General features: G+C 38.3%; 1 protein-coding gene across 3 annotated transcripts in view; it reads left to right on the top strand.

The window, feature by feature from the left end:
• MMS22L (MMS22 like, DNA repair protein) overlaps positions 1 to 26,771 on the top strand; it is a 93,308-nt gene extending 66,537 nt beyond the window's left edge. Inside the window, exons 16-25 of one of the 3 annotated variants that reach the window (XM_055810669.1) lie at positions 1,318 to 1,468; positions 7,073 to 7,215; positions 7,962 to 8,104; positions 8,269 to 8,428; positions 10,674 to 10,843; positions 18,409 to 18,620; positions 20,870 to 21,036; positions 22,471 to 22,567; positions 23,735 to 23,902; positions 26,089 to 26,771. In XM_055810669.1, the coding sequence (XP_055666644.1) occupies positions 1,318 to 1,468; positions 7,073 to 7,215; positions 7,962 to 8,104; positions 8,269 to 8,428; positions 10,674 to 10,843; positions 18,409 to 18,620; positions 20,870 to 21,036; positions 22,471 to 22,567; positions 23,735 to 23,902; positions 26,089 to 26,170 (1,493 nt within the window). In that variant the 3' untranslated portion in view covers positions 26,171 to 26,771. Of the gene's footprint in view, positions 1 to 1,317; positions 1,469 to 7,072; positions 7,216 to 7,961; positions 8,105 to 8,268; positions 8,429 to 10,673; positions 10,844 to 14,938; positions 15,171 to 18,408; positions 18,621 to 20,869; positions 21,041 to 22,470; positions 22,568 to 23,734; positions 23,903 to 26,088 lie in introns of those variants that run through there. The other 2 variants (XM_055810671.1, XM_055810670.1) reach the window with 2 other exon arrangements.
• The last annotated feature ends 357 nt before the right edge of the window (positions 26,772 to 27,128 follow it).

Genomic DNA, 27,128 nt, shown 5'->3' with positions numbered 1-27,128 from the left:
CCTGCTCCCTCTGCCAGGCAAGCAGCCTAGGACTCACGTTATCATTTCTGTCTCCCATTTCTCCCCCAGCCCTGTTATGGCTGAATTTGCAGAAACAATGTGATAATCTGGAAGAAGGCTGGCACAAATTGCTTCCTCACCTAAGGCTGAGTGGGGGCTTTGTATGACCTTTTATTCTTCCAAGACACACAGGAAATGCGAAGTCCTTCATAGCTTAAGACACTCTGTCCCTATACCATTAATTAAAATGGCTTTGTTGTTCTTTCTGAAAATTAGCCTTTTCTGTCTAATCATCAGCTTCTCAGTGCATGCAGGTTTATAAATTATTATTTTAATAAATTATTATTTCGATAAATTATTGTTTAATGAATCATTATTTTAATAAATTAATATTGCATTTATATTTAATGTTGAATTGGAGAATTTTGGAACTAGTGAGCCCCTTTATTTCAATGCCCTCCAAAGTCAGTTTTCCTGACTAATTTGATGCCTCTCATTTCCTATAACCCAATAACCGCTCAGCATTTCAGATTACATTTTCTTCCTGAATTTAAATGCGTTTGCCATTTGCAGCATAAAGACTATGCTTTATTTATTTTTTTTACTGTGGTGGTGTTAGGTACGGATTCCAAGGTAGACCTAACATAAACGGCAAAAAGTTGTGCTTCAATAACAAAAACTGTGCAAAGTACTGTCCCAGTTTCTAGATCTGCAACTGTTATATGAAGATCCTTTTTTCAAGAATAAGCTTGTCCGTATTGCTTTGTTTACACAGTAACTTCTGATACATGGAAGGCTATTTTAAAAATAGAAAGGTACCGGCTTTTACTGAGCGAATTCTTTTCAGATACAGTTCTTCACTGCGAGAAGTGTATAAAAACAACAAAGCAAATAAGTAAAACTCAGCCCTGTAAAGCACAGTAATACCTGTGTGTACAGGGGAAAAGGTGGTGGGTGGAGGCATGAAAGGGAGGCCAAGAAGGCAAAACCCCAAGTTTTTAAGACACTGTTTCGATTGCATAGGTGGTAAACCTTCTGTGGTTTTGTGAATATATTTAACATTGCATATTTTTGGATCCATTTTCCCTCCTTTGCATTAAGAGTGTCATGTTGACTTACAGACTCCTTCAGACAGAGATTACATTTTAACATGTGTACAAACTCCTGCCTGTTAGAATCGTTGCCTAGTTTTAATTGAGATTTCTGGTACTCCCAAACTACACATAATTAATTGTAATTAATTTTCAGTGCTTTTTAGTGGAACAGGGATGTACAAAGAAACTATTAACATGGTGCTATGTTTTTCTGTCTTTACAGGTTTTACTCTCTTAGCTTTGGATATACCCGGCAAAGCCCTATCAGATCTCCAGCCACAGCCTGTTCTATCAATGATGCAGCTGTTTGGATGGGATGACATGGTGTGGCCTCAGCTGGTGTCAAGATACCTAAGTCACCTAATTCAAAACAGGTGAAAAATTGCAACTACTTTTCCTTCCAGTATCTTGCCATTCCTTCGTTAGACTTGTGGAAAATGTTGCTTCAAACAATGATGTTGCATTAAGATGGTCTAGGTTCTTTGCACCTGCTAAAGTTCTAGGTTTCTTGAAATTATCTGGGACATTTCATAGGGGATAGTGGGTGTTATTTGGGTTGGGTTGGTCGGTTGTTTTTATGTGTAAATAGCTTAAGGTACTAAAAATTTGTCAGCAAGACTGGTAAGTATTTTGAAAGTTCTCTGTCTTTTATATAGCAAACCACTTATTTTTTCCCAGTGGAAATGGTGTTGTTACTAACATTATGGAGATTGCAGACCTATACAACATCTTCAGAGAAGTACTTCTGTGAAAGGGCAATACTGTGAAATAAAGTGAAATGCCTGAACTCACAACCTGTTTTTTACTTTGCATAGTTATAGTTACCCACCCCCTTCTATTGTTACATCTGGGAAAAGTTGTTACAGATTGGCAAGGCAGTAGCCTCCTGCCCTAGCTGCACTTGAGGTTGAATAATGTACCTTGGTAAATTTAAAAATTTCTAGTTAAAAGTACTGGACTTTTTTCCTCTACCAGTTACACTTAACACAAAAAACTTACATCTTACAGAAAGTTGAGATAAACATTATCACAGAAATCTGAGGATGCTATATAGTAAATATTCAATTTTTAAATGTTTTGACTTCTTCAAAACGAAGAACTTCTTCAGGAAGCTGAGAAGGATCATAGAATCGTAGAATGGTTTGTGTTGGAAGGGACCTTAAAGATCATCTAGTTCCAACCCCCCTGCCACGGGCAGGGACACCTCCCACTAGACCAGGTTGCTCAAAGCCCCATCCAGCCTGGCCTTGAACATTCCTGGGATGGGGCATCCACAGCTTCTCTGGGCAACCTGTGCCTGTGCCTCACCACCCTCACAGTAAAGAATTTCTTCCTTATATCTGATCAAAATCTGCCCTCTTTCAGTTTAAAGCCATTCCCCCTTGTCCTTTCACTACATGCCCTTGTGAAATGTCCCTCTGCAGCTTTCTCAGATGCCCCCTTCAGGTACGGGAAGGCTGCTAGAAGGTCTTCTCAGAGCCTTCTCTTCTCCAGGCTGAACAACCCCAGCTCTCTCAGCCTGTCTTCATAGGAGAGGTGCTCCAGCCCTCTGATCATTTTCGTGGCCCTCCTCTGGACCCGCTCAAGCAGGTCCGTGTCCTTATGTTGGGGCCCCAGAGCTGAATGCAGTACTCCAGGTGGGGTCTTGTGAGAGCAGAATAGAAAGGATGGGTTGTGCAGTATTGAAAGTAAAAGGAAAATGGTGGTAAGGAATGACATGCATTAAAACTTCCTTTTTGACAAGCTTCTGGAGTGCATATTAATGTTCATGTAGCTCAGGTTTCTGAGACCTGCTACATGGATGCTTTAGATTAAATAATGGATTTAGAAAATATTACATTCCTATGTTTAACATGCCAACATTGAATTTTTACAGAATCACAGAATCGTTTAGGTTGGAAGGGACTCTTGAGATCAGAACTTGCCCAATGCTTCTGCTCAAGCAGGGTCAGCTAGAGCAGGTTGTCCAGTTAGATTTTTATATACATGAGAAATTTTATTTGCTTTGAAGTAGGCCTCTATAAACTTTAAGATAGATTAGTGGTGGGGGTCGTTATTGTGGTGTATTCCCCCCTTCCTGCTTCTGAATCAGGCTTTGGAAGCAGGGGAGGTGAGAGATGAGAGAGAAGGAGGGAATGTTTCTATGTCAGGCTGTGTTTGAAAGTGAAAAATGTTGCACATTTTTAGGGTACATGTTGTACTAAGGAGCATAGCTGTAAATCAAGATACGGTAAAGATTATTTTAGTGTGATCAGCAAAGATGAGGCTATGGCTGACGTGCGGAATTAGACTCTATAACTCGAAAGTTATAAAGTAGGTATGTTTATTGCGCGCAGATGCACGGGGGATCGCTCCTCCACAAGCGTGCATACCCGAAGTGACGAACCATCTCACATTTATACAATGAAACAAATGAATATTCAATTAACGCCTATACATATTCGTTACCTAAACCCCGCTTCGTATGTTAATTAGCTTATCAGTCCATTTCCTGGAATGTGGTGGTCTTGCAGGTTTGTAGGTGATTCATGTCCTTGTGACCACCCGATCTTCTTCAGGTGATTGTGACCACCCAATCTTTTCCAGCAAGGAGACTTAGCACTCCCTCCCTCTAGACAGCATTTGAATGTCCCTCATCTTTTCTCATTCTCTTTTAAATAGCCCCTTTGTTAGAGGAAGAAGGGCAGGCGTCTCCCCTTTGTTAGAGGAAGAGGGGCAGGCGTCTCCCCAAAACTGTAGTTGTCACCGCACCCATGACTAGTCACCATACCCACATTCCTTAAGCAGACACATACAATCACAATCCATGTCCATTATCCCTATTTCACATTATTTCTCCATATCATGGCCTTCTTGCAGGGAGATATCAAAAGAGGTTGAATTTAGTTCCTTGTGTGTTAGTTTGCAACTTGGGAGAGGAGCGTTCAGTCCTCTCTTTGCTGTATATCTCTTGCATGATCTCTACAGGGTGTGTGTCATGCAAGGTTGCAGATACCTAGCACATCCTGCATGAAATAAGAGTTAAGCACATAAATAGCCAGTTATAATTTGAATTTTGTTGCTTTTCAGGTGAGAGCAAGAAAAACATTTTGATGTCTAGATGGGATTTTTGGTATAATTTAGGTGTTTAAGGCTAATTACTGGTTCCCCCAGTAAACACTCAAGTAAGTGACTGAGAGCAGTTACTAAAGTATTGATTAATAATATTTATTAAGCACCTGATATGTTTTTATAAATATATATCTCTACAGATGCATTACTGTGCTGGCTGAGATAACATTTACTGTATTTGGAACCATGGCCAAAGCATTCCTGGGCACGATTGCATTAGCGAGTGCAGAGCACACACATACAGCCCTGCTGCCATAATTCCATCTAAAAATGCAGTTGGTATTGATGATAATAGTCTGGTGTACATTAGATGAAAGGTTAGAGCACTTGCACAAGAATTTGGAAAACCCAGGTTACGTGGATCTTGCACCCTGAGGGAATTCAAGCCTATTTTTCCAAATACCGCCATAGAAAGGAATGAGAGGACCTTGCCCTCCTCTGGCAGGTTGTGCCACGGAGGAAATTAAAATGTCAGGCTGATGGATCCATATTGAGAGAACTAACAGGAGAAAGTGACGCCAGAGTCAAGTGATGCTGTGTGTGTATGTTCTCACTCTGTCTTGTTCTCTCATACATTTTCACTCTGCTTTTCTGAATCTCCCCGCTGCTGGAAGCATGGGACAGAAACAGTCACACAGAGACAAGTATTTTTGCCCTTAAGCTGTTGGTGTTGGTATAGCCCAGCCTCAAGGACAGTTTCCCCTGTCAGTTGCCTCAAGGCCAACAAGGTAAAAACTGAAGTGCCTGAGCCTAGGGGGAAGGTATGTGCCTACCTCATCAAGAGCTGTAAAGTGTTCAGATTTCCTTGTGGAAGGACAATGAGTACCTCAGATAAGACTTTTTTAGTAGAATTATACAGAGGTATGCTACTCTAAACATTGCCATTTTATTATATGTTAATAAGATGGCCGTTTTTTGTAGTATAATTCATGTACTTATTTACTTTAGGCAGTTGTAGAGTAAAAGTTATGGAAACATCCACGTGCTGGGATCTTAAGACTTCATGGTTACTGCAGTCTGTTAATTTTCACATCAAACGTTATCAGTTAAAAAGTAAAAAAGATTTTTTTTCTTTTTTTTTTTTTTTTTTCCCTGATGCTGTTATAGACCTTATAAGCTCTGGGAACACGCGCAGAAGCTCTTACATTTCTTTTGCAGTAGTGCCTAAAAGTTCCTCTCCAGATCAGTGTTGTGTAGTACATGGCAGTATTATAACCTGTTTAAACTAACTTTGAGCATGTGTATAAGCTCACTGGTTTGAAAGGACCACTTGCCATGCTTCTAGCAGGTAGTTGCTATTCCTTCCTTTCTTAAGGATTAGGAGCATATTCCACTCCAGTTTTAGGAAGATGTCCAAGTGGCCTACCTACCTACCAGCAAGCAAGAGAAGCACAAGTGAGACTACAGCAGAAAGTGTTGTGAGCCTTTGGGGCCAAGTAGTCTCACTGTGAACATCAAGATTACATCAGGCTGGAATTCTTTATACGCTACCGCAAAGAGCATTAAGATAAAACATCCTGGTTTTTTCCTCTTTTGGTACTGGGATTTAATTTTCATTTTCTATATTTTATTTGCTTGCATTTGGTCTCCTTATTTATTATGTCAGTAGTGCTTCAGCAGGGATGTTCAGACAAAATACACAGTTGACATTGGTTTTAACTAAATGAAACAGAAAAAAAGCTTTATACATGTTGTTCAGTGAGAAACAGAATCCAGTTTGGTTTCCATCTAGACCTGTGTTGACTTTCTGTTGCAAGCAGGAGTAAAAATTCAGCAGAAAATAAGTAGATTTATATGTACATATATAAAGAAATGAGTACAAGCATTTTTCATTAAAGTTGAAGCTCTAGGACTGACCAGGGAGAAAATCTCTCAAATAAAAAGGTGTAACTATTTTCAAGAAATTTCACTGACCTGAAGGACACACAGAGCTCATCCGATAGGAATTGGAAACAGGGTGCAGAACAGACCCACTGCCTGTTAATAAGGAGTTTCTGCAGAATTAATGTTGTGGGGCTGATACGCTTGGGAAAAAGTGAATGTGGCGGTGGTAAAGCAAGTAAAACTGAACAGTGGGGTACAGGAATTGTGCATTGAGTGTTGATGGTGCCGTTGACTCTGACCTGACAACTGGCTGGTAGAAGAGTAGTGAGTGTTTGAAAGTACATGCAGCAAGTTTGCTGTGTGTGAAAGTATGTATAATTCTGTGTATATACATACATACATAAATGCATGCTTCTCTAAGTATACATCAAGTGTAGGGTTTCCTTTCTCATCTGCAAGGTGCCTTTTCATGCTTCCTGTTTTGCTCTGTTTCTAGCATGACATATCTTTATTTGCTAATGCAGACCTTCTCTTCTCCATCTTTGTGTAGATAGAGCTAAGCAGACTTCAGAGTAGCATGGGGCACCTGAGATGGCTTTATATGAGAGGCAAGAGTAGCTAAAGCAGCATCAGTATGAAGTTCCAGGTTGATTCAGATAAACTGTTTCCAGCACTGTACGTCATCAATTTAGATAATACTGTCAAATTATCCATTTTTAGAAAAAGGCATTTCTCACTGTGTGTATTTTGCCCCTCTGTTTTGTTTTATGTAGCAAAAATGTGTACATGTGTATATATGCTTTTATATTACAATGTGTGGCTTTACCAGATTTACTGTTTTCTCTGTCTTTAGCCATCGGGATATTGTGAGCAAAGTCTGTAGAGTACACAAAAGGAATGCCAGTTAGCCTTCCTGTTACTTTATTTCTAATTGTTTCTGTCCACTGTTTCTATATGTCTACAGCCAAATGAGACACTCTACCACCTTTTCGCATATTTTCATTAGGTCTCTTTACCTTTTTCCTCCTCTTCTATATCTGCAGTGCGCTGTGTGAAGCTTTTTCTAGCATGGGATATACATCCTATGAAGCTTTGACAGTACGTTCTTGGTTTCGATGCATTTTGCAAATGTTCGTAGATCAACCAAGTGGTGTGCTGGCTGAGGCAGATGCTGGGCGAACAGTTGGTAAGTGTTCACATTTCCGTGATTTTGGGGTAACGATTCTATATTGTGAAACCGGCAAACGTTTTCAGCTAATTACAAAATGTATTTTTGTTTGTATTCCTTTACTTTTGCCTAATTATAAAATGTGTTTCTTTACACTGCTTGTGCTATTTTTTGATAGTTTGCCTGCTCTGCATATAACAAATTTATCACAAACAAAGATAAAAGAGCTTGTTTCCTTGGAAGCAAAGAACAAAAACTTTGCTCCCAAGGAGACAAGCTATTTTTCCCCCATGGAAAAACGTCTCTGGAAAAACCTGAAAATCTGAAGTACATCGTAAAAAATCATGTTGTGAATGCCCTAAAAGAAGAAAAAAGAAAAAAATAATCCAGCTGCAATTAATTCTTTCCTTTTTTATATAGGATATTTTGCTTTCTTAGAGCAACACTTCATCACTTCTATAAAATACTGCAGTTCTAAGTATCTGTAGAACACATCTTCTAGTGGCTATTTTTCATACACATTTTGTACATTTTCAAGAAAACCATCAGTAAAATGAAATAATTCATTATCCATACTTAATACTCTTCATTCTTTTATAACTGTTAGAAAAAGAACTAGTTTGGACACAGGTTGTCTAGGTTGCAGAATCCTTGTATTTTAGAAATTTTAAAATCATGTTTCGTTTTATCATTCTAGGACTAAAGTAAATGGAAAAGCGTAACTGTATACTGTATTTACTGCTGTGCTCTCTTGTAACAATCAGGGAAAGCCTATATGGAGCAGCTGACTGAAATGACAAGACTGATTTTTAAACTCTCAGAAGTAGAAAACATTCTTTCGAAGGCTCATGTTGAAGAGTCAGTTTTCAAGCAAGATCCTAAAAATGCTCTTGTCCAATTCATTAAGGTACTGTACATCTCTGTGTTCATAGGACAGTTTTAGTGAAACGCAACTATATATGAGATTTTGTGTGTATGAAAAGAAATAATTCGCACAAACCTTATGAGAGACTCGGTAAAGTTATGAGACTTAGTAAGTTTACATTTATTTCAATGGTTTTGTTTCCTCAGGCTGTTGGTAGAACTTACAGTGGCCTTCAGACACTCCCTGAGAAATCTATCATGGTAGCAAAGGCTCTGGAGTATTTAGGTGATGTATTAAAGTATGTAAAACCTTATTTGAAGGTAAAAGGACCCCCAGAAGGTCTGCAACTTACATACTGGATCATAGGTAATTATTTTGCAACCTCTTTTCTTTCAGGAAGTAGTTTTTAAAAAATCAGTAAAATGTGTCTTTTAATCTTTTCTTTTTTTTTTTTCCTCTATACCATCTATCTTAATGGTTTTAAAAAGCAAAGTCACCAAGATGTTACAGTTAGGTATTTAATTTTCTTCCACTTATTTTTTGTGTTTTATCCTGATGTCTAACCTCCTCATGAGATTGTTGGGTTTTGGGCTTTTTTTAAATAAATTACCCCTGCAAATCATTTTCAAAAGTAAGATGTTTTCTTGTCTGTTACTTCTGAAAGCCACGTGGTCTACCTAAACAAAACCAGAAACAATGACAAGGCAGTGAAGCAGTGTTACGGCCAGCTACATCATATTTATTGGAGTTACAGTAGTGGACAGGTTGGCTTAGGAATGTAATTTGCTTCCTTTTAGGACTGCTTCTCTTACATACACTTTGTGCATTTATTAAGGTTCAGATTCCAGTATTTGTTCATTAAAGTGTGGAACCACTGATAGGATGGAAAGAGTGCTGTTTATTATGTGCCAGTCTGATGTATTTACCTTTAAAAATAGGGGAAAGTTTATGTATCTTAAAGATAGAGGTAATGATTTGCATGTACACCCAGCGTGCGTCATGATTATAAGGAGCAGAGTGAAAAGCATGACCAAGATGCAAAAGGTGTAATGGAATTTGAGTTTTGTAAAACTTTCCTTTTCTATTGCAAGATCTGTATGATTTGATTTACAAGACATATGTCGATTGGTTTTAGATATCCAAATGTTGGGTCAGAGCCTTGTAAAGTAATTCTAGACTGGTATTCTCCTTTTTGTTCTTTGCAGTAGGGAACAATTAATCTTCAGTCATGCTGTTGCGTGCAAGAAGTTGTCCTTTCTTTTTAGTTAAGACAATATAAGAAAGGCTTAAAAGGGCTTCTTGAAATTATAAAGACAAAGCAAGAAACTTAATAAATCTGAACACCTTCCATCTGTGGTCAGATTTTGTCTTCTACCGTCCCATACATCACAGCAGTGATAATGAAAGTACTTTTAGCTGGAATGAGCATGCTTCTTTCAAAGCAGAAAGCTTAGACAACATTATTAGAAGTATTGTTAAGCGATCGTTCTCTTTCTCTGTGATCAATCATTGTGTTTTCTTTCACTCCACAAGATTAATGTTGTTTTGCGCTGTTTTTAGAGATGGTAATGAATGACTTTTATAGATTAATAGTATCTTGTAACAGTCTATTTTTGATCTTTCATTATTTTCAAAATCTTATTTTCTTGGGGTATTCCTGTATTTTCACTCCAGCAAACAACTTTTTGCTTCTAGTTAATTAAAAGTTAAGAATGTCTGTGGGAACTACTACATAGGAATCTTGTTTTGTTTAATCTATATTTTGAATATTAACACTCATAAGTATAAAGTTATTTTCTCAAGAAAAATTACACCTCACTGCAAGAAAGATGTTTCTCAAAGTTAGGGTATTTACACACCAACACCTTTTTACTTCTTTTTTTTTTTTTTTTTTTTTTTTTTTTTTAACTCAAAAGGAAGATCTTAAAACTGGCTCAAAGCTACGGAAGTGATACATTAATGTGTTGAAAAGTTGAAAACAAGAAGGATGCTCTCTGAGGCTGTCATTTTGTGAACTCAGAGCCCATAAAGATTGGAGAGACCATGTTGATTTAATGGAGTTGGCTGCCCCTCGTTCTTTTTAATCTGCTGAATTAAATGCATTAAATACAATTTGAAAGATATTTAATGTTTTCCTAACATTGAATTGCTGTATCAATAGCTGCTGATGTGGCCACAGTGGTATTAGATAAATGTGAAGGGAAGGCAAAGGCAGTGTCTCTCTGTAAAATGTGAAGAATACATGCTGTAAGGTGAATGTTTCAGTGTGTGTGTGTTGATTGCAATAGTGTTACGTACCAGTTCTAGTTAATTTTCCTGCAGGGATGTGAGAGACTATCTTTTCTTTAGCATTACTGTACTTCTAAAGCAGCTTCACGTGCTGAAAAACTTGTAATATATTGAATCAATGTAGTACTTTCATTTTGCTGAACTGTAAATGGATTTAAGTCTTGACTGGGCTTTTGGAACGAGTACCTGGGAGTGAGACATTTCAGTTGCTGTTGCTACTCTTGGATTATCTAATCTAACATAATTGCCTCTTTAGCTTTTCAGAATTTTTTTATTCTGACTGTAAATTGCTTTGGGATTTTTTGATGCTTTTTTTCAATAGGATGTCTGGTAAAGTTCTGGGCACCAATAATGGCTACTTCGAAAGCGCAGCCACTCTTATTCCGCATCGTGGATTGTTTACTGCTGCCGCACTCTGTGCTCCAGCAGGACAAAGAGCTACCCGTGGCTTTGCTGTCTGCCATTCAGGAAAGCCTGCCTCTTTATCTTCAGGTAAATATCTGAACCCTATTACCAGCACACAAACGTATCTTCAGGAAAAGATTCATGTTGCAGAGGATGTTTTCTTTTTCCCTAATCAAAACAAGCGTTGACTGAATTTAAAGACGCAGAAAGAGGAGGTTTTCTCTTGTAGAAGTGGAAGGAAAAATGCCACCCCATTGGCTTTCTTCTCATTGCATGCAGCTCTGTTGTAGTATGCTCCAGAGCTGCTATTCTAATCACTGTATATAGGCTGCTTTTAGCCAGCCTGTTGTTTACACTGGGCTCTGACACGTGAGATTTCTGAAGCAGTGGGTCAAATAATCATACTGCGTAGCAAGACGCTAGTTGAGATGACAGAGCAAACAAATGTTTTAAATCATCCTTGACTTGGCTAACTGTAGATAATTAAATATGAGCTACTCTTTATTTTGTTGTTGTTATCCTTAGGAACAGAAGACAATCCTCTGCATATCATGGCACTGTTTTATCCTAATAGTTTGAGAATATGTTTTGCTCAATCAAGTTCCTGCTGCTTACGCTTACATGGCTAAAGCCTTCTTTCCTGTTACGCCTCCTATTCTTCCCTCAGCTTATCTATCACTCTTGAAACTCTGTAAGGCTTGTTGATACTGTAGAAAGAAACTAATTTCTGCTGTGAGGAAGATAAAAGCATGGGTTTTTTAACTAAATAAGCTGACATGGTTTTCCCTTGTAAATCCTTGGATCTGTTTTGCTTGCTATTTTCGCTTCCCTCTTAGTCTTCATTTTGATTGCAGTCTTAAATGATTACTTTACAGGATTGTATTGTGAAACAATGCAGTGTTGACATTGTAAACATCCCTCAGATTTATTCCTTTCAAAAGTTGCATTGTGATCGATTACGTCATATGGAAGTGAATATGGTTATATAGTGAGGTGCAGAATATGACTTGCTTTGCTGCTTTGTAGGTATTTTCAGTAGCTATATGCGTGTAGGACCATCTGGACACTGATATTACCACAGAGTGTGACTGTCTGCTTGCTAATTCAGTATTTTAGTTGGAGAGCACCGTTTCCTTGTAATGTGCATGTATGGATGTAGATTGAAGATGAAGCCACTCAAGCTGGTTTTGAAATCCAAGCGTTGTGGACCTTTGTTTCCTCTTTTCTTTGTCAGTATCTGACTTTGTGACCTTAGTGTCACACTCTTCAGCAGTCTGCTGCATAGTCCACGTGCTTTCCAGCTAAGCTAGATGGTCTTATTGATCAAATAGTTCATTTTAGACAAATGCTGCTTCTAGAAAACAAGTAGCCCTTTAATTTGACAAACACTATTGGGGAGAGAAGACTTGTTTTTCCTGCTTCAATATGGAACTTCTACATTTTATTAATTGTTTGTATTTTTAAAGGTCCAGTATTTGTAAGTGCTTCTTACTTGTAAATGCTTTATTCATTCCAGAATACTTCCTTCTCCTTTATTGTGGAAAGTGGAAAAATTCTGAGTTAGAATCAACTCAAAATGAAATATTTCAGCATGAGATTAAAAAAAAAAAATATTCTCTTAGGACTGCTTCTGAGCTTTGAGTTTGAATGTATTCTAAACATTCTCTGACTTCTCAGATTATCATTTTACAGTTGGATTCAGTCAAGTTGGTTTAGGGCTAAATTCATTCCCTTTCACCTCCATGTACATTCCCATTTAACTTGCTTTAATGATTTTGTGACTAGCAGTTTGTGAGCTGATTCAACTAGGAACTAGCTCCACAAAACAAACAAAAAAACCTTCAAACCTGAATAGGCGTATCAGAAAAATGATAAAACGGTGTATGTGGGAGGGAACACGTAAATATGGTGGGAGGAAAGATGGAGAAACAGAACCCTCTGGGAATAACCCCACCTTGACTAATTTAAACTGCTGGTGAAATGTGTGGTCAGACTCTCCTTGGGTGGCTGCCCTGTGTCTGGGGTCCATTCGTGGAGGTGGAGCAGCGGTACTGTAGTGCAGGAGCCTTGACTCACCCTACTGTTAGACAAACATTGTTCTGTAGATCTGTAGATCATAGTCCCCGTTAATACTCTCTAGTTTACAACTTAATCCTTTGGCTGTTATATGAAAGTAAAGAAACAGGAGTTTGGAGACCATGCAAAATATCTTCTTATACATGCAAATTCTTTATTCATAGCCAAAGCATAAAAGCCTTTGACTAGCATTTCTACTCATAGGTCTCTTAAATTCTTTTTTTTTTTTCTTTTTTTTTTTCTTTCCAGTGTTCTGAAAAGTTCCAGGCTCCATCTCCATCTTTTTTTATTGTCCTGAACTCCTTCAGTTCCTTTGGTGTGGGCAGCTCCTCCTTTGTCTCAAAGACCTCCTTAGATCTCAGAAAAAGTCTTAGTTTTGCGAGCAATGGTTTGCAAAACTTCCCTCTTTCCAGAGCTTTTAATAACTAATTTTAATGTGGTTTATTTGATCCTTTTATGTGGGCTTTGAAAGCATTTGAAATCAGTCTTAGTAGCAGGCAATTAATTTCACACACTCAATGATGCAGCAATCTTAGGAAATCTGGTAGAATTCCTGAACCGTATAGAAAACAATTCCCCAAATGGCCACATGCCCTGTGTAATGGTAATGCAGCGGCCACGCAGCTGGGCAGCAGGCTTAAAGGCAAGGACAGCGTTGCTGCCGCTGTGCTGTGCTGTGCGGGCATTGCCTTCCTTTGCCACCCTGTGATGGCAGAGGCCAGTTCTTCATCTTTTGGGACAACACAGGAGGCTCCTTCTCTCCCTGCAGCGTAGTTTGTTACTACGCTCAGGATTCATCAGAACTGATGCCTGTATCTCACCCTCCTTCACCACCCCAAACCGAGGGGTTTATTTTTAATTCAATTTTAATTCAGTCATCATCAAAGATCAAAATTACAGGCTTTGTTTAATTTTACACAAGCACAGATAACTGTCAAATGTTCTAATTAAAACTAGATGTTGCATTTCTCTCTCCTCGATTCAGACTGACTGTATTTACTTCTTCTGTTTGTGTTTAATGTATTAAAACATGTGGGCTATACAGCTGTGCCTTCTGACAGTTGTTGGGCAACTGGTCTGTTCTCCACTGTACACTGAGCTTATCTAGAAGTTTCCTTCAAACTCAGTCACTGATGCTGCCTTGTCAAAATAGTTTAGCTCTAGAAACTTTTAAACTAGTATTTATTTATTTTTTCTTGCCTAAAGAGTTACTATCTGGATATTATTTCTTTCGCTGTGCGTCATCTGTTTTGATAATATTTGATGACCTAAAAAAGATTTTGTTGTGAAACAATACCAAAATTGTCCTCAGAGTTGTTTGAATGGTGGATTAAAGTAAAGCATGAAAAACATGAGTGAACAGTCATTTTATAACTTTATGGGACTGCTCTTAATTAAGAGACAGTGAGGCATGTAAAAGCTAACGTGAGGTATTTTGCCACTGTAAAAAGAAGTTGAGCTGATTTGTGAGATAGTGGATTGCTGAAGCCTACCATGGGAAATTTCAGATTGAGATTGCTCTTGGAGGGATTTCTTGGAGGATGATTTGGAGGATTTTTTTTTTAGTACACATTTACCAGTAATATGGGAAAGAACAGAAGTGGAGTAGAGAACTTATTTTAGAGAATAAATAGTAGTTTAAATGTATCTTGCAGAATAGAGTGTGGGTGCATGGAATAAGCATAATATACCTAATAATGGTAAAGGTAAGATACCCTGCTTGATTTATTAGTGTTAATCCTGTCCAAATACAGAAGATTTCTATCTAAATACAGGAGAGTGGTGAAAGAGCTTAATTCTAAGTAGTGCTTGGCACATACATTTTCCAGTGATTTTAATGGGTCTGTGCAGGCTCAGCATTTGTCAGAGATCAGACCTTAAAAGCCCTCCTGTGAGCCACATCTGTGGTCTGATATTTGAGCAAGCTTATTAATACATTTTGTGAATTATAGTATGTGTTTAATAGGAATTGTACAACATTAATTGGTGACCAGCAGATTTATTCCAACAGCAGGACTGATATTATAAGTCATCATTAGATAGCTTGGCACTTCTGCAGTGAATAGTTCCAGTAATCCATACTAATCGGTTCTTGGCTCTCCACAGGTGATTTACAGATATATGGATAAATCAGAAGAAAGAGGCAGCTCTGGCCACAAAAGGTTCCTGCAGTGAACACGCACGGGAATCAGCTGCCTTTCTAATAAAATGAGGAGCAGATGTTGTCATGCTTCTCTACTCCCGTTAAAGTGTCTTTTGGTTTTTTGTTTAACCTCAGAAGATGGCTAAAGAACATAGTTAGGAAAAAGAGAGCGGCTCTATCAACCCTTTAAAGTCCATCTGCTTTGTAGAGATCATCCTAGGGGTCTGAGACTGGTTTCAGATTCCTGGTCCAGAATTGCAGTCCAGTAGCATGTGTTTCTTTTCTATCTCACCAACAGTAGCTTCCTTCATCTCTGTTAATTACTGGTGGGATTTAAAAGAAGAAAGTTCCATGTGATTTCCTCATAATCACATCCTTGGTCAGTGCTGCCTAGGATGTTTTGCCATTGTACTCAGAGTTTTGCAGCTGCTGTGCAGTGTTGGTAATTTATCCCGTCTGCCACTTGGGATGCGGTGGTGTCAGACTTTGTGCAGGTCTGTTGCTCTCTGCACTTCCTAAGACAAAGAACACAGTGTTGAGATAAAGGCAATGGGCCTTCATGTCCAAAATAGAAATCCAGGTTCTTCTGCAGAAACTTTTAGGAACGGTAGAAGTGTCAAGGTCAAAGGTACGATGATTCTTCCCTGAAAAGCTTTGATGCTGTACACATGCCTTTCATGTGTAAGGACTGATGAATGGATTTTTCTACTACACAGAAGGATTTTTTGTTTAAGGGTGGGTTTTTTTGCTCCCAACAAAATAAAAGGTGATTTTTCTCACTGTTGTCTCATTGGAAAAAAGAATTTCTATCTTGGAAGACATTGGTGCTAATCTGGTAACTTTCATTAGGAAAAATGATGAGGGTCCTCCTTATTGAAGGGAGAATTTAGGTATCACCACATGGTTTGAAAAATTACACCTTTTTTTGAGAGTCAGCATCTCTTCCTGACCCACCAATAATGAACCTAGAATCCTTTATAAAGAAAGCATTAGGTTACAGAAAAAAGGCATTTTCTGTGTTTTAAAATGTTTCTTAAGTTAACAGCTCTCCTTACAGGGTTTCAAGAGTGCTCTCTGTCCTTTCTTCCCTCCGTAGTTGAGAAGAATATCTTTCAGTAATGCTCTTGGCAGGGTGGTTTGGTGGGTTTTTTTTATTATTTAATCCTTTCCTTCTTTTTCAGATTACATCTTGCCCCATCCCACACCCCAGAAAGTTAGAATCAGTGTACTTCAACTGAAAAAATAAAGATGCTTTTATGAAGCATCAGGCTAGGTTTGTTGATCCTTCTTCAAATGTAACTATTAGAAGATCTGCAAAAATTAGTCAGTGTTCCTTCAAACATCTAAATTTTTATTATTTTTTTTGCTTTTTAAAGTATCTTTAGGATCATTTCTTAAAAACAGTAACTAATTATTTAATAACAACTGATGTCTTCCTTTTCTTGATACTATGTAGCATTTGGTGATCCTCAATTTGAAGAACTGTCTCATTTTAGTAATTATCATTGTTAGTTCTTGACAGGTGTTACATTCTTCATGTATTCTTGCAGAAGTCCTCTGTAAGGTTGTGATGTTCTTTGTGTCGCTTTTATCAGGTAGATTAATACACTTTCTCACAGATATGTTTGTTGGGTTTTTTTCTACTGTTAAAACAGTCTAGAGTCATAAGAGTGCCAGTTCTGATTATGGAATATTTTCTTTCTTTTTGTAAGAGCCGTACTACAGAAAGCACAAGCAAGTCTCCTTTATGCCTGCTGTAATATCTTGCTGAAGACATCAAACACTCAAGCTTACATTACTAGATAATCTGTCATCTCTAACAATCTCAGCTGCTTGCCAAGCAGTGCTTTTAAGAATTCTGATAAAGCAGCAGCTGCTTTTTCCTACAAAATTTTGCTGTATGTACACGAAAAGAGGAGACAATCTTAATTGTTTATCAAAGCCCCAGTTCAGGCAGAGTCGTTTATGTTATTGGGACTTACCAAAATTTCCAAGGAGCTCTAAAAGAATGTGTAGTTAATCCCTAACTGAACAGGTCTGCATTCAAGAGGACCACCTACAGCAAGTCTTCAGGCAAGTCCTGAAGCACCTCGTTTCTTAAAATCTCATGTTTCTTATATATGTTTACTGTGGAACCAAAAGTAGGAACTCCCTGTTTCAAGAAAGTGCCAAGACGACCCTCAGCTCTGTCTCAGTCTGCTTTTTTTTTTTTTTTTTTGCCTGAAATAATTGTTCTGTCATGTTCACACAAACAGTTATAGATTAAAATCTTTTTTGGGGAGAGACTCCTATGTGAAAAGCAACAGAGATACTCTTTGTCAGTAGTTGGGGGACAAAAGCAGCTTGCCATGAGTTATTCATTCACACATCAGGGGCATTCGCTTACCTCAGCAGCCACCCCTGTTCAGGCAGGTACTCCTCCTACCAAAACGGGTCTGGATTGCAGTGCTAGTGGAAGTTTGAAGTGCTGTTGCAGTCGCTGTCTAGGGAACTCTGTGCTTGAACTTTTTTTATGCCATTATTCTTGTTGCACAACACTTGTGAAAACTGAATTCTCAAGAGGCTTCTGTTTGTGGTGCTGGCTGTGACCCTTGTGATAGGGGACGACTGGACTTGTTTATTTGGTGTTTTAGTGATTTGTTCTTCGTCCTTTCAGTAATCAAAGGAAGGCGAAGGAAGCTCTTAACTTTCTCTCACAGCAACTCGTACCACTAAGAAGAATACTCTTTTCAGAGATGTACCATGTGTATGTTGTGCAGCTATGGGTAGTGTTTAGGTAGGCACTTTCTGGGCAAGATTATAGATTTTTCTTTGGATCAATATAGCTTATATTGGATAAATCGCAGCAGGTTTAGCCTTACCTTACACAGATTTTTTTAAAAAAACACTCTAAATCCTTTATAAATGATGCCTAATTTACCCTGATTTGTTCACACTATGAGCAAAAGGTTTCTTGTCAGGCCACGATTCAAAGTGCTCATTTTTCTGCTATATTGTTTGTACAAAACTTTCACATCGTGCTTTACAAACAGATGAGGTATTCTTTCTCTCCCTTCATAAATCTTACCTGACAAATATACTATGTTAGAGCACGTACAGAGTTGAAAAAGAAATGAGGAGCTCTTGGGCACAGAAACACTTCTCAGGTCTGAAATGCCAAGGTTTTATTTCAAATTTGAAGGGGAGCTTGTGTGTCCCAACGCTTATCTTCCAATATATCAATTAGTGTAGTAAAGATTTTTCTCTCCTTTGCAAGCCTTGCTCTGATTCTGTCTTCATTTATTACTGTTGCTTATTTGTCATGCAGTAGTTACTCTGTGCAGCGGTTTACACAGCGTGTAGTGAGTATGTAGCCTATGGATGTGAAAGATTTATTAAAAAATATTGTTAAGGATTTATTTGATTTCTCACTTTCTAAAATTTTCTGCTACAGGGCCTGTCCTTTATATGTTGTCAGTCCCAGACACAGGGTGCCTATTTAAATCAACTGCTTGGGAGCATTATTCAGCAGTATTTTGGACGATTTCTCCCTTCTTCTCCCTCTGCACTTGGAGCTGGACAGCATCCTATGCTGACTGCTTTATGCAGTTCCATTACAGTCCCCCAGATGCTCCGTCTGCGGAAGACCACTCTGCATGTCATAAAGTAAGGACCAGCAAAGTAACAAACCCATCACTTATTCAGATTTCACAAAGGGCTAATGGGGAAGGGAATGCCACTGCTTTCTTCTCAGTTAACTGATGGTTTGGCTATGGGAAGAGCCTGCGAGTTGCTGCCCAGGGAGCAAAGGAATGACAACATGTATGCATTAGGAGAGTAAAATTGGGAAGATTGGGAGCCTAGTGAGATGGTCATTGAGGATAAAGGTCCTAAACTATGAGAAAAAATGCCACATGGGGCCATGTGAAAAGCAAGTATTTTTCTTGACAAATTACCCTCCAATATACATCATCAAATGCTTGTGTCTCAGGCAATATTTAGGGCTACAGAGTTGTAGTACTTATGGTTGGCACGTACCTGTGCACGGGAGGGCTCATCGCTCTGTGTGTGTCAGGGTACACCTAGGTGTGCCAGCTGCCCAGGGGAAACAGAAAGTTTGGAGGGTGGGAAGAGGGAGGCGTAGAGGCAGGGAGACAGTACTTGTTCACTGTGCTGTCACTACTTGCACAATATCAACAGCAGCTATAAATGCTGGACCTGCTGCAGAAAGGCTGAAGCTTTGTTTTGTATACCACAGGAGAGGGAACAATTTGTTGGGAGAGGAATTAAAACCCCCCAAATATAAGGTGATTTCTTATATCCAAGGTAATTGCATTTTTCTTTGTTAAAGAGTGTGAATACATGTTGATTAAAAGAATTTCAGTGTTGATCTCAGGTAAATATGATAGGCAGTCCTGTAAGTAAAGCCTGTATTGTCACATATTAAGGCAGTGAATTAAGATTTCACAGTCTTAGTTCTGACATGTTTTTAATTTTTGAATACTCAAACTTTGTCATCTTAATAAAGTTATGCTTGAATGTGTGCATGCATTTTTAAAATTTTAAATTTGATAGTGGAAAGAAAGTTCTGAAAGTGTAAGGGCACTTGGCGATTTGTAAGACATGAAATGTTCCTTGGTGATCTGGGAAGGATGTCGTATAACTGAGCAGCAGCACTCTGATTTGCAGACTGTTGGGTGGTCAGGAGGCAGTCACTAGGTCTGTGTCGATTTGTGCAGAGTTCACTAGCCATTTTGCTGTATGAAAGCTCGTGAATGTCTTGCTGCTGCACAGAGGAAGTCAAACCACGGGATGAGGGGTGTATTATCCAAGTCAGAGAACTGTTTTAGTCAAAAAGCACTCCCCAAAAAATTAGTGTTAAAGTTTCGTAGTAAACTAAAGGGAGAGAAGATTTCAGAGTTGCTAATATTAAAGTGAGTAAGACTGCGTAATACAAAGACGTGTTACAGCTTTCATTTGCCAAGTTATACCAGTGCTCTAAAGCTGTGCAATGAAATACTCGGCTCTGTGAAAGTTGTAGAAGCACTCCTTACTTTTAACGGGGATGGTGGTTTTTATTGACGCATTGCTCAGTAAACATGCATGTGGTACCTAATATTAAATATCTGAAGTTTTTTTGAAGGTTCTGGAATGCTGTTGCTAATTGACGAATAAGTGCTGTGGGTTTTTCACCTGCAATCTTCTCTCCTGAATGCTTCAATTTAAACTTCAGATTTCAGTAATTTGTAATGTCAAACCAACAGTAATTCCGATTCTTGTATCCTTTTGCAGAAAAACAACAAATCAAGCTGTTCAAATTGGAACACTCAATGTGCAGGATGTCAAAATTTGCTTTTGTTGCAGATTGGCAGGTCACCTTTTATCTTTGTGACCAATTTTATGCTGGAGAGGTCTGTGTTAATTCTGACAGAGCAAAAGCAGACATCGACTGTCCCATTACAACATACTGTTGACAAAAATAAAATAACAGTACTAGCATAACAGCAGAGCTGTTACCACGAGTTTGATTGTGAGTTTACAAAAGCTCATAAAGCTAAATAAAGTAATTCAACAACAGTTGTATTTTAGATGTTGTCTTAGGGTCTTAGAATCTTGGCTCCTCCCTTTATTCGGTTATTTTATGAAGCTGCCTTTGTATTTTAACTTTTATAATCATACTTGGCTTTTTAACCGTAATTATGGTAACTGTTATTTCTCACTTCTCTCTCAGCAGAAGAGTCGGAAGGCATCACTGTCCTCTGATAAATTGGGAGTCCTTGCTAAGACTAAGACAAATAGAAGCCATTAGTTGAGCCTAGATAAAGATAGAAATCTATGTTTGAAGTATGTGGTGCTTGCTTTGAATGGAAAAACCAAATTACAGACTTTTTTTCTGGTTTGCTTTGTCTTCCCAGTGAAAAGTGCATGCAGTTCAAAGGTAACGCTCCACCTCCTCGCCTGGCCTCCGTTCTTGCTTTCATTCTTGAAGTACTTCAGAGAACCCAGAGCACTGAACTGTGTGACGCTGACTTAGTTCTCCCAGCTGTGTTGAAATGCATGGTGTTGGTTAATGAGCTACAAGGTAAGCTGCTTGTTTGCTTTGAATATGTCTCTGCACACATGTAAGAGTTTTGTATTCCTGAGCATCTTTCATCCCAATATTTAAGACTTTTAGATGAGGTGAATGAGATACTTTGGCTGGATAAACTGGACAAGCTTTCTTTTTTCTTTAACTGGTCTGGGACTTCTGTTTTCAAGAAGCAGAGAACTGTCTTGCTTTCTTTTGTCCTCTTATGAACTAGTGATAGCCTTCTTGGGAATCTGAAGAGTATTTTCTTTCCCCCCCTCCTTCCCACCTCATTTCTCCCAGACTTGGTAACTGTGGAAGTGGTCTCAAACCCCTTTAGGTGCAAGCAAAAATAAGACTAGCATACATTCTTGCCATAGAGGCTTTATAAATGGATTAAAAGTAGTGTGTTGCTGTCTGAAGGTATCTTTGAGTCTTCTTTCTTCTCTTAGCATGCTTTGTTTGGCAGTGAGAATGTCTTTCTTTTTAGTTTCTTAAAAAATGAAGCACTGTGTTTACCCCACTGTGGTATAATGAATGCGCATGTGTGCATAAGCTCAACATTTCCACTTCTTGCTGCCAGGAGAAGCATTAAGCAAAATGGGGATCCACCTCTGACAACTTCTGGGGATTTTGTCTAATAAAATACTTTTTGATTCTGGTCTATAAAAGATATATATTGAAGGACAAGATATATGCTTAGGAAAACAGCTGAATCATCACACAACTTTCTTCCCCCTTTTGCCACCATGGCCATATGTGCTGAAACGAGCGTGCCTACTCTGCAATATGCTGCGGAGTGAGTGAGCTGGATGTCTTGTGCTGCTGTGGCCACCAGCTCACTGCTTGCCCAGACAGGGCTCCAGCACGCCTGTGTAGAAAAGCCTTCGCAGCCCAGTTCCACCTTTATAATGGGACAATTCAAGTTACAATATCTTGTAACTTGAATATTTGTTTGGAAAAAATGAAGGGGAAGAAAATAGTGGGGTGGTTTTCCCCTTAAAAAAAAGAGGTAGGGTGGATTTCAGAACAATATCCACTATTGAAAGGAGTAGATCTATATAGCTTTGGGCAGGATATGGTGCTATAGCTGCTGTTCTTTATTTCAAATAGGAGTGATTAAAGAATACAGATAGAACTTAAATTTAAATAAAATATCTGTTTCCACTAAGTGTGTGTCTCTTTGCTTTGACTCAAAGAGATCATAGTGTACTTAAAAATCTGTATCTTTAAGGGATGATGGTGGTGAAAATAAGACTTTTGCATAAATTTGTGATTCATTCTGTTCTTCTGTAGCCAATCTAGCTGCTCTCACAGTAATTTCCCTTGCATCAAAGTAAGATAAAACATTTTTTTTTCTCATGTAAAAAATTTTAGTCTTCATGAAAGACATTCTCCAGATGGTCAGTTCAAGAGCTCTGTGTGAATCTTGTGATTTTGCTTTTACAGTTAAAAAAATATCTACAGACATTGTACAGTACATGGTAGAAGGCTGCCAAGCAGGGTCAAGAGGAGAACGTGCCACCCAGCTGACTTCTGTATTTAGGTAACTGGAAAATATGCCAGTTGGCAGTGAAGTTACTGCAAGCCAATTGACAGCAAACATGTTTTTTCAAAATAACTAATTATCCTTAACATACTGCATTGTCACTTGTTTATGGTATTTAAATAACACTACTCTTGACACTGGTTTTAAACATAGCTTGGCCAAAAGTAGAAGAGAAATATACCTGCTTTCTCATGGATTAGGGACTGTTTTGAAAGGTATATGACAGAGGGGTATGTCACTGCTGCAATGGGAAAAACTCCATATAAACGTTGATGGCCAGTGTTAGGTGCAATGAAAGATGTGTGGGCTTAAGGTGAAGTGCATATAATGGACATCAAATCCTCATACAACAAGCTTAGCTGCTTTTTTTTCTTTTAATTGAGTAGATTTTGTGAAAAATAAATAATAGAGTATTATAATGTAAACTGTACTTATTCCATACCTCTGCAAAATGAATTCTGTTTCTCACATGGACAGCGTAGAAGAGCTGCATGAGGTGAGACCCAAAGACATTTTGCAGACCTAAGCACTGGTGTTGTATGGGGTCATATCTAGATGAAAGCTTCAGAGAGACTCACTGGAATAAGAATGGGTGTTTGTGGGCATGCCAGTCTGCACATGATACATCACTTTCATGGGATGTGTCATCCCTGGAGTGTTACTTCTGATTTGAATGTAATCTGTGATCTTTAAAGACCTCAAACCCTCGGGAAGACAAATGGATGTACTTCCACCCCATGGTCTGTCCTGCTTAAGATCCAGTGCAGCCTTATAAGAAACGCCAACATTATTTCTGCAGACTTTAATCTAGAGCTCTTGTTTTGCTGGTCTTTTTTTAATCATTATTTTTTATTAAATAATAAATACATGTTTTAGTTTTGCATTCAGACATGTTAAAAAGTGCTCCGGAACAAGTCAGCCCTGGTGAAACAGCAGCAGAATCTGCCAATTTGCTCGAAAAGAAATGTGTCGGATTTTTAGCATTAGTCTTCAAAAGCACGCCTTCGTTTAAAGAAAGTATTCCATGTAGAGTATTTCAGTGTAACAATATGAAAATTGCCATGCAGCCAGATTGCTTGTTCTGATTACACTCTTCAGTTGTTCTTGGCATGTTCTCTGCATCTGGTTTTGACCTTGCATTAAATGCCTCTGTGTCCCCCTCAGGCAGTTTATCCAGGACTATACCACCGTGTATGATCACCGGGTTTTTAGCATCCTAGAAACTGTGGCAGTCTTGGATCAGACGTTAGTTACCAGCCTGATTCCCACAATCACACAGTCTCTGAAGGATGTGGAGCACAAACAAGGTCTTGGAAGAAATGCTGCACTGAGGTTTGAATTTTATTTTAATATTGTTTTTTGACAATAAGCAGTAGAGGTTTAGTCTCTTGAAAGAAAGCAGCGTTAGATAGCAGCACAGATACTAAAAATTGAAGTGATTTTTTTTAAAGTGTGTTATAGTGTGAAAAGGTCCTCAGACCTTTCATGGTTTTAATCCATCTATAATTGCTAAATATTTCCAGAGATGTTTTCACACTAGGGTATACAGACCCCAGTGGAATTCATGTGGAGCCAGGTTGCCTCTGCTCACTATACTGTACGTTGCAAAACAGAATAAAGAAGTACCCATAGCTTAATTTCAAGAGTTCTCTCCTAATACAAACGTCCGAGAGCTGTGGACATCCAGAAGAGGCTAGCTTCCTCTCCCCAGCAGGCTTAGCAGACTCACCCCTCAACTGCTTGCTCCCCAGGAACTTAAGACAGAAATATTTGACTTGTGCATCCATCTCGCGTGAGGAGGAGATGGCGCGTGAGGTGGCAGCCCCACACAGGTGGTGGTGTCTCTGGCTGCGGATGCAGCACTGAACTTCCAGCACCTATATAAATGCTGTTACGAAATGCCAGGGAGCTCTGCCCAGGGTGGCACCCGAGCCAGAAGGGCTCCTGCTTTAGTTCTGCTCACTGGGAGGCTGGCCCTCCACTCGCCTGTACTCTGGGCAAGGAACTGGCCTCAGTGTTTGCGTTAGAGCGTATACTGGGACTGCTCGGATGGTGGGATCCTAGTCATGCCTCAGGCTGGAGAAGTTGTGAGGTGTGTGTTGGCAAGCCCTGGGCTATAAAAAAACCCAAAGAAAAGACTTGTGCGAGAATGTAAGTCATGAGACAGCAAAGGGTAGTCACAGGGTATTAATTTAATATATTTAATAATATAAATATAATATTTCATTTAATGAAAAATATATTTAACTGATTTGTAATTATATTATTCACTTTTTATCATCCTCTATCAACAAATACGTTTGCTTTTATTTAAGGGAATTCACCCAAGGTCAGTCTGAAGTACCATTATATGCAGGATTTTCATACTACCTTGTTTTGATTTTTTGACAGCTATTTCATAGGAAATTTCTCTTTTTTTATATTGTTAATAAGGTAAAATTCATCCCTTTATCTACAAAGTATGAAAAAGCAGGTGGTCTGAGCTTCCTGAAATAGGTGCTTGGAGATTACTGAAGAGCTACATTTCTTTTAGCCTCATCACTTAATGTACATATTATCTAATCGGTTGTTGATGATTTGCGTTAATAATTTGGTTTTAGAATATGATCCATGAACATCTTTATTGTAAGAACACTAATACCCAATTTTTTTCTCTTCCATCCGGGCCACTGAGTAAAATTGTATTAAAATATTCTGTGCAATTACTGTAGACCTTAAAGTGCAAACCCATATATATATATAAAAGAAACAAAATTCAGAGGTTGCATTAGATGCTTACAGTCATGATGTCTAGTGTTGTTATTGCAAGGGACTAGTATGAAAACTGCAGTTTTGTTTGCTCAAGTTGATATTTCATGACAAAGATAGATAATTAGAATAGACCTAAATGTCAGAGGAAGTACTTCAACAATAATTATATTGTCTAGGTTGGAGAGTATTAAAATGAACTTAAGGTGAAAAGTCTTATCAACACATATGCACTCTTCTGGAAAATTCACTTGAGTGACAGCCCCCTTCTGAATTCCAGGTTTATTTTAAAACAGTCATTGCCCTTTGTAGAGGATGGTGGTCTAAATCTGTGTCAGTGCCAGTCTGCACCCTAGTGCCAGTGGCTCGCATCGCTGTTCTGTAGCATGAGTCACAGAGAGATTTCTTAGGCAGAAATCAGATAGCAAACATGATGAAGCCTGCATGCCATTCTCATCTAAGCCTTGGAAACTCCATGTTTTTTTTAAAAAAAAAAATCTATTTTACAGCAGTTTACTAAGAAGTAGACTTCTAAGCATCTTCACTACAGTTCTAGCTGTAAACAGTGCAATCCTTACTCTTCTTCCGATCTGGCCATGCTAAAAATTCACAGCAAAGCAAGCAGTTGAATAGATGGGAGGGGGGAAGTTACTGTGTTTTAATAATCCCAATATGTAAACAATGTGTTTGGGAATTGTGTGCTTTTACTCCTAGGATGTGTGAGATTAAGTAACACGTTACATTCTTTTGTTGTGTTTTTTTTTTAACAGAGAAGCCTATAAAAGACTCTTATCTTACCTCTCAGAGGCTGGGCGAAATGAGATACAAAAACTGGAAAGTGAGACAGGTTAGCAGTGTGCTGGTGATTAATCCTTTCCTCTTGAATGTTCTGACACTGTCGATACCTAAAACTAAAGTCAACAACACACTAACCAAATTCTTTATCTTTACAATGACATTACATTTATCAGTTTTGTGGGTTTTTTCCCCAAAGGTATGTATTGATTTTAGTAATTTCTGTGGTATTTGAGTATTGTTGTGCATATGAAGAGTAACTCTGAATATACTGTTGAATGGCAATTGAAAGATACAGCAAATTTATTACACGTTAAAATGTCGATATGAGCAGAGTCCGTATGGCAATAGGATTTCAAAGAATCAAAGTAATTTCACAACTCACATTGAGTGACACCTGACCCTCTAAAAATTTTATTCAGTATGTTCTTAAGAAAACCGTATCTTTGTAATTTCTCATTTATTTCAGTAGAACGAGAAAAAACCTGTGATCTCTAGTACTGAACCTGAGTGTAGTGCATTCACCGGGAGTTGTGCCAGTATGACAGAACTATCACTTGTTAAGAGAGGGCTTGTGTGTATGTTGCACAAAATGTATATAGCTATCTTAACCTTCCACGTGTATTAAATAAAGTCTTTCAGAATCCAGTGTAAAATCTTTTCTGTTGTCTTTGTGGGTAAAATAAGGAAAAATAGGTTCAGATTTTCTGTTCTTTTCAATACTATGTTCTATAAATTAACCCATAATTTCCAGTGATCCCGTGTTCTTTTTATTAGTTATGACACTGTTAATTATCCATTTAACTTAGACTAGGTGTAAATGGTGTGAGAAAAGAGAGGACAGGCTTCTAAAGAAAATACTCATTTGGGGAATTTATTCCATTTGATCATAAGCTAGTAATTATTCTGGTTTGCCGGGAAAGTTGGATCTTCCAAATATTTTGTTGTTATGGATTATTTTATGGGCTTTCCCAGGACAGGTCTAGCTCTGTAAGTTTTTCTATGTATTTTTTTT

Source organism: Falco peregrinus, chromosome 7 (genome assembly GCF_023634155.1).
Source record: "Falco peregrinus isolate bFalPer1 chromosome 7, bFalPer1.pri, whole genome shotgun sequence".
Classification (NCBI taxonomy): Eukaryota; Metazoa; Chordata; class Aves; order Falconiformes; family Falconidae; genus Falco; species Falco peregrinus.
The sequence above is the reverse complement of the archived record's forward strand: the minus strand, read 5'-3'. Positions and strand labels throughout refer to the sequence as shown.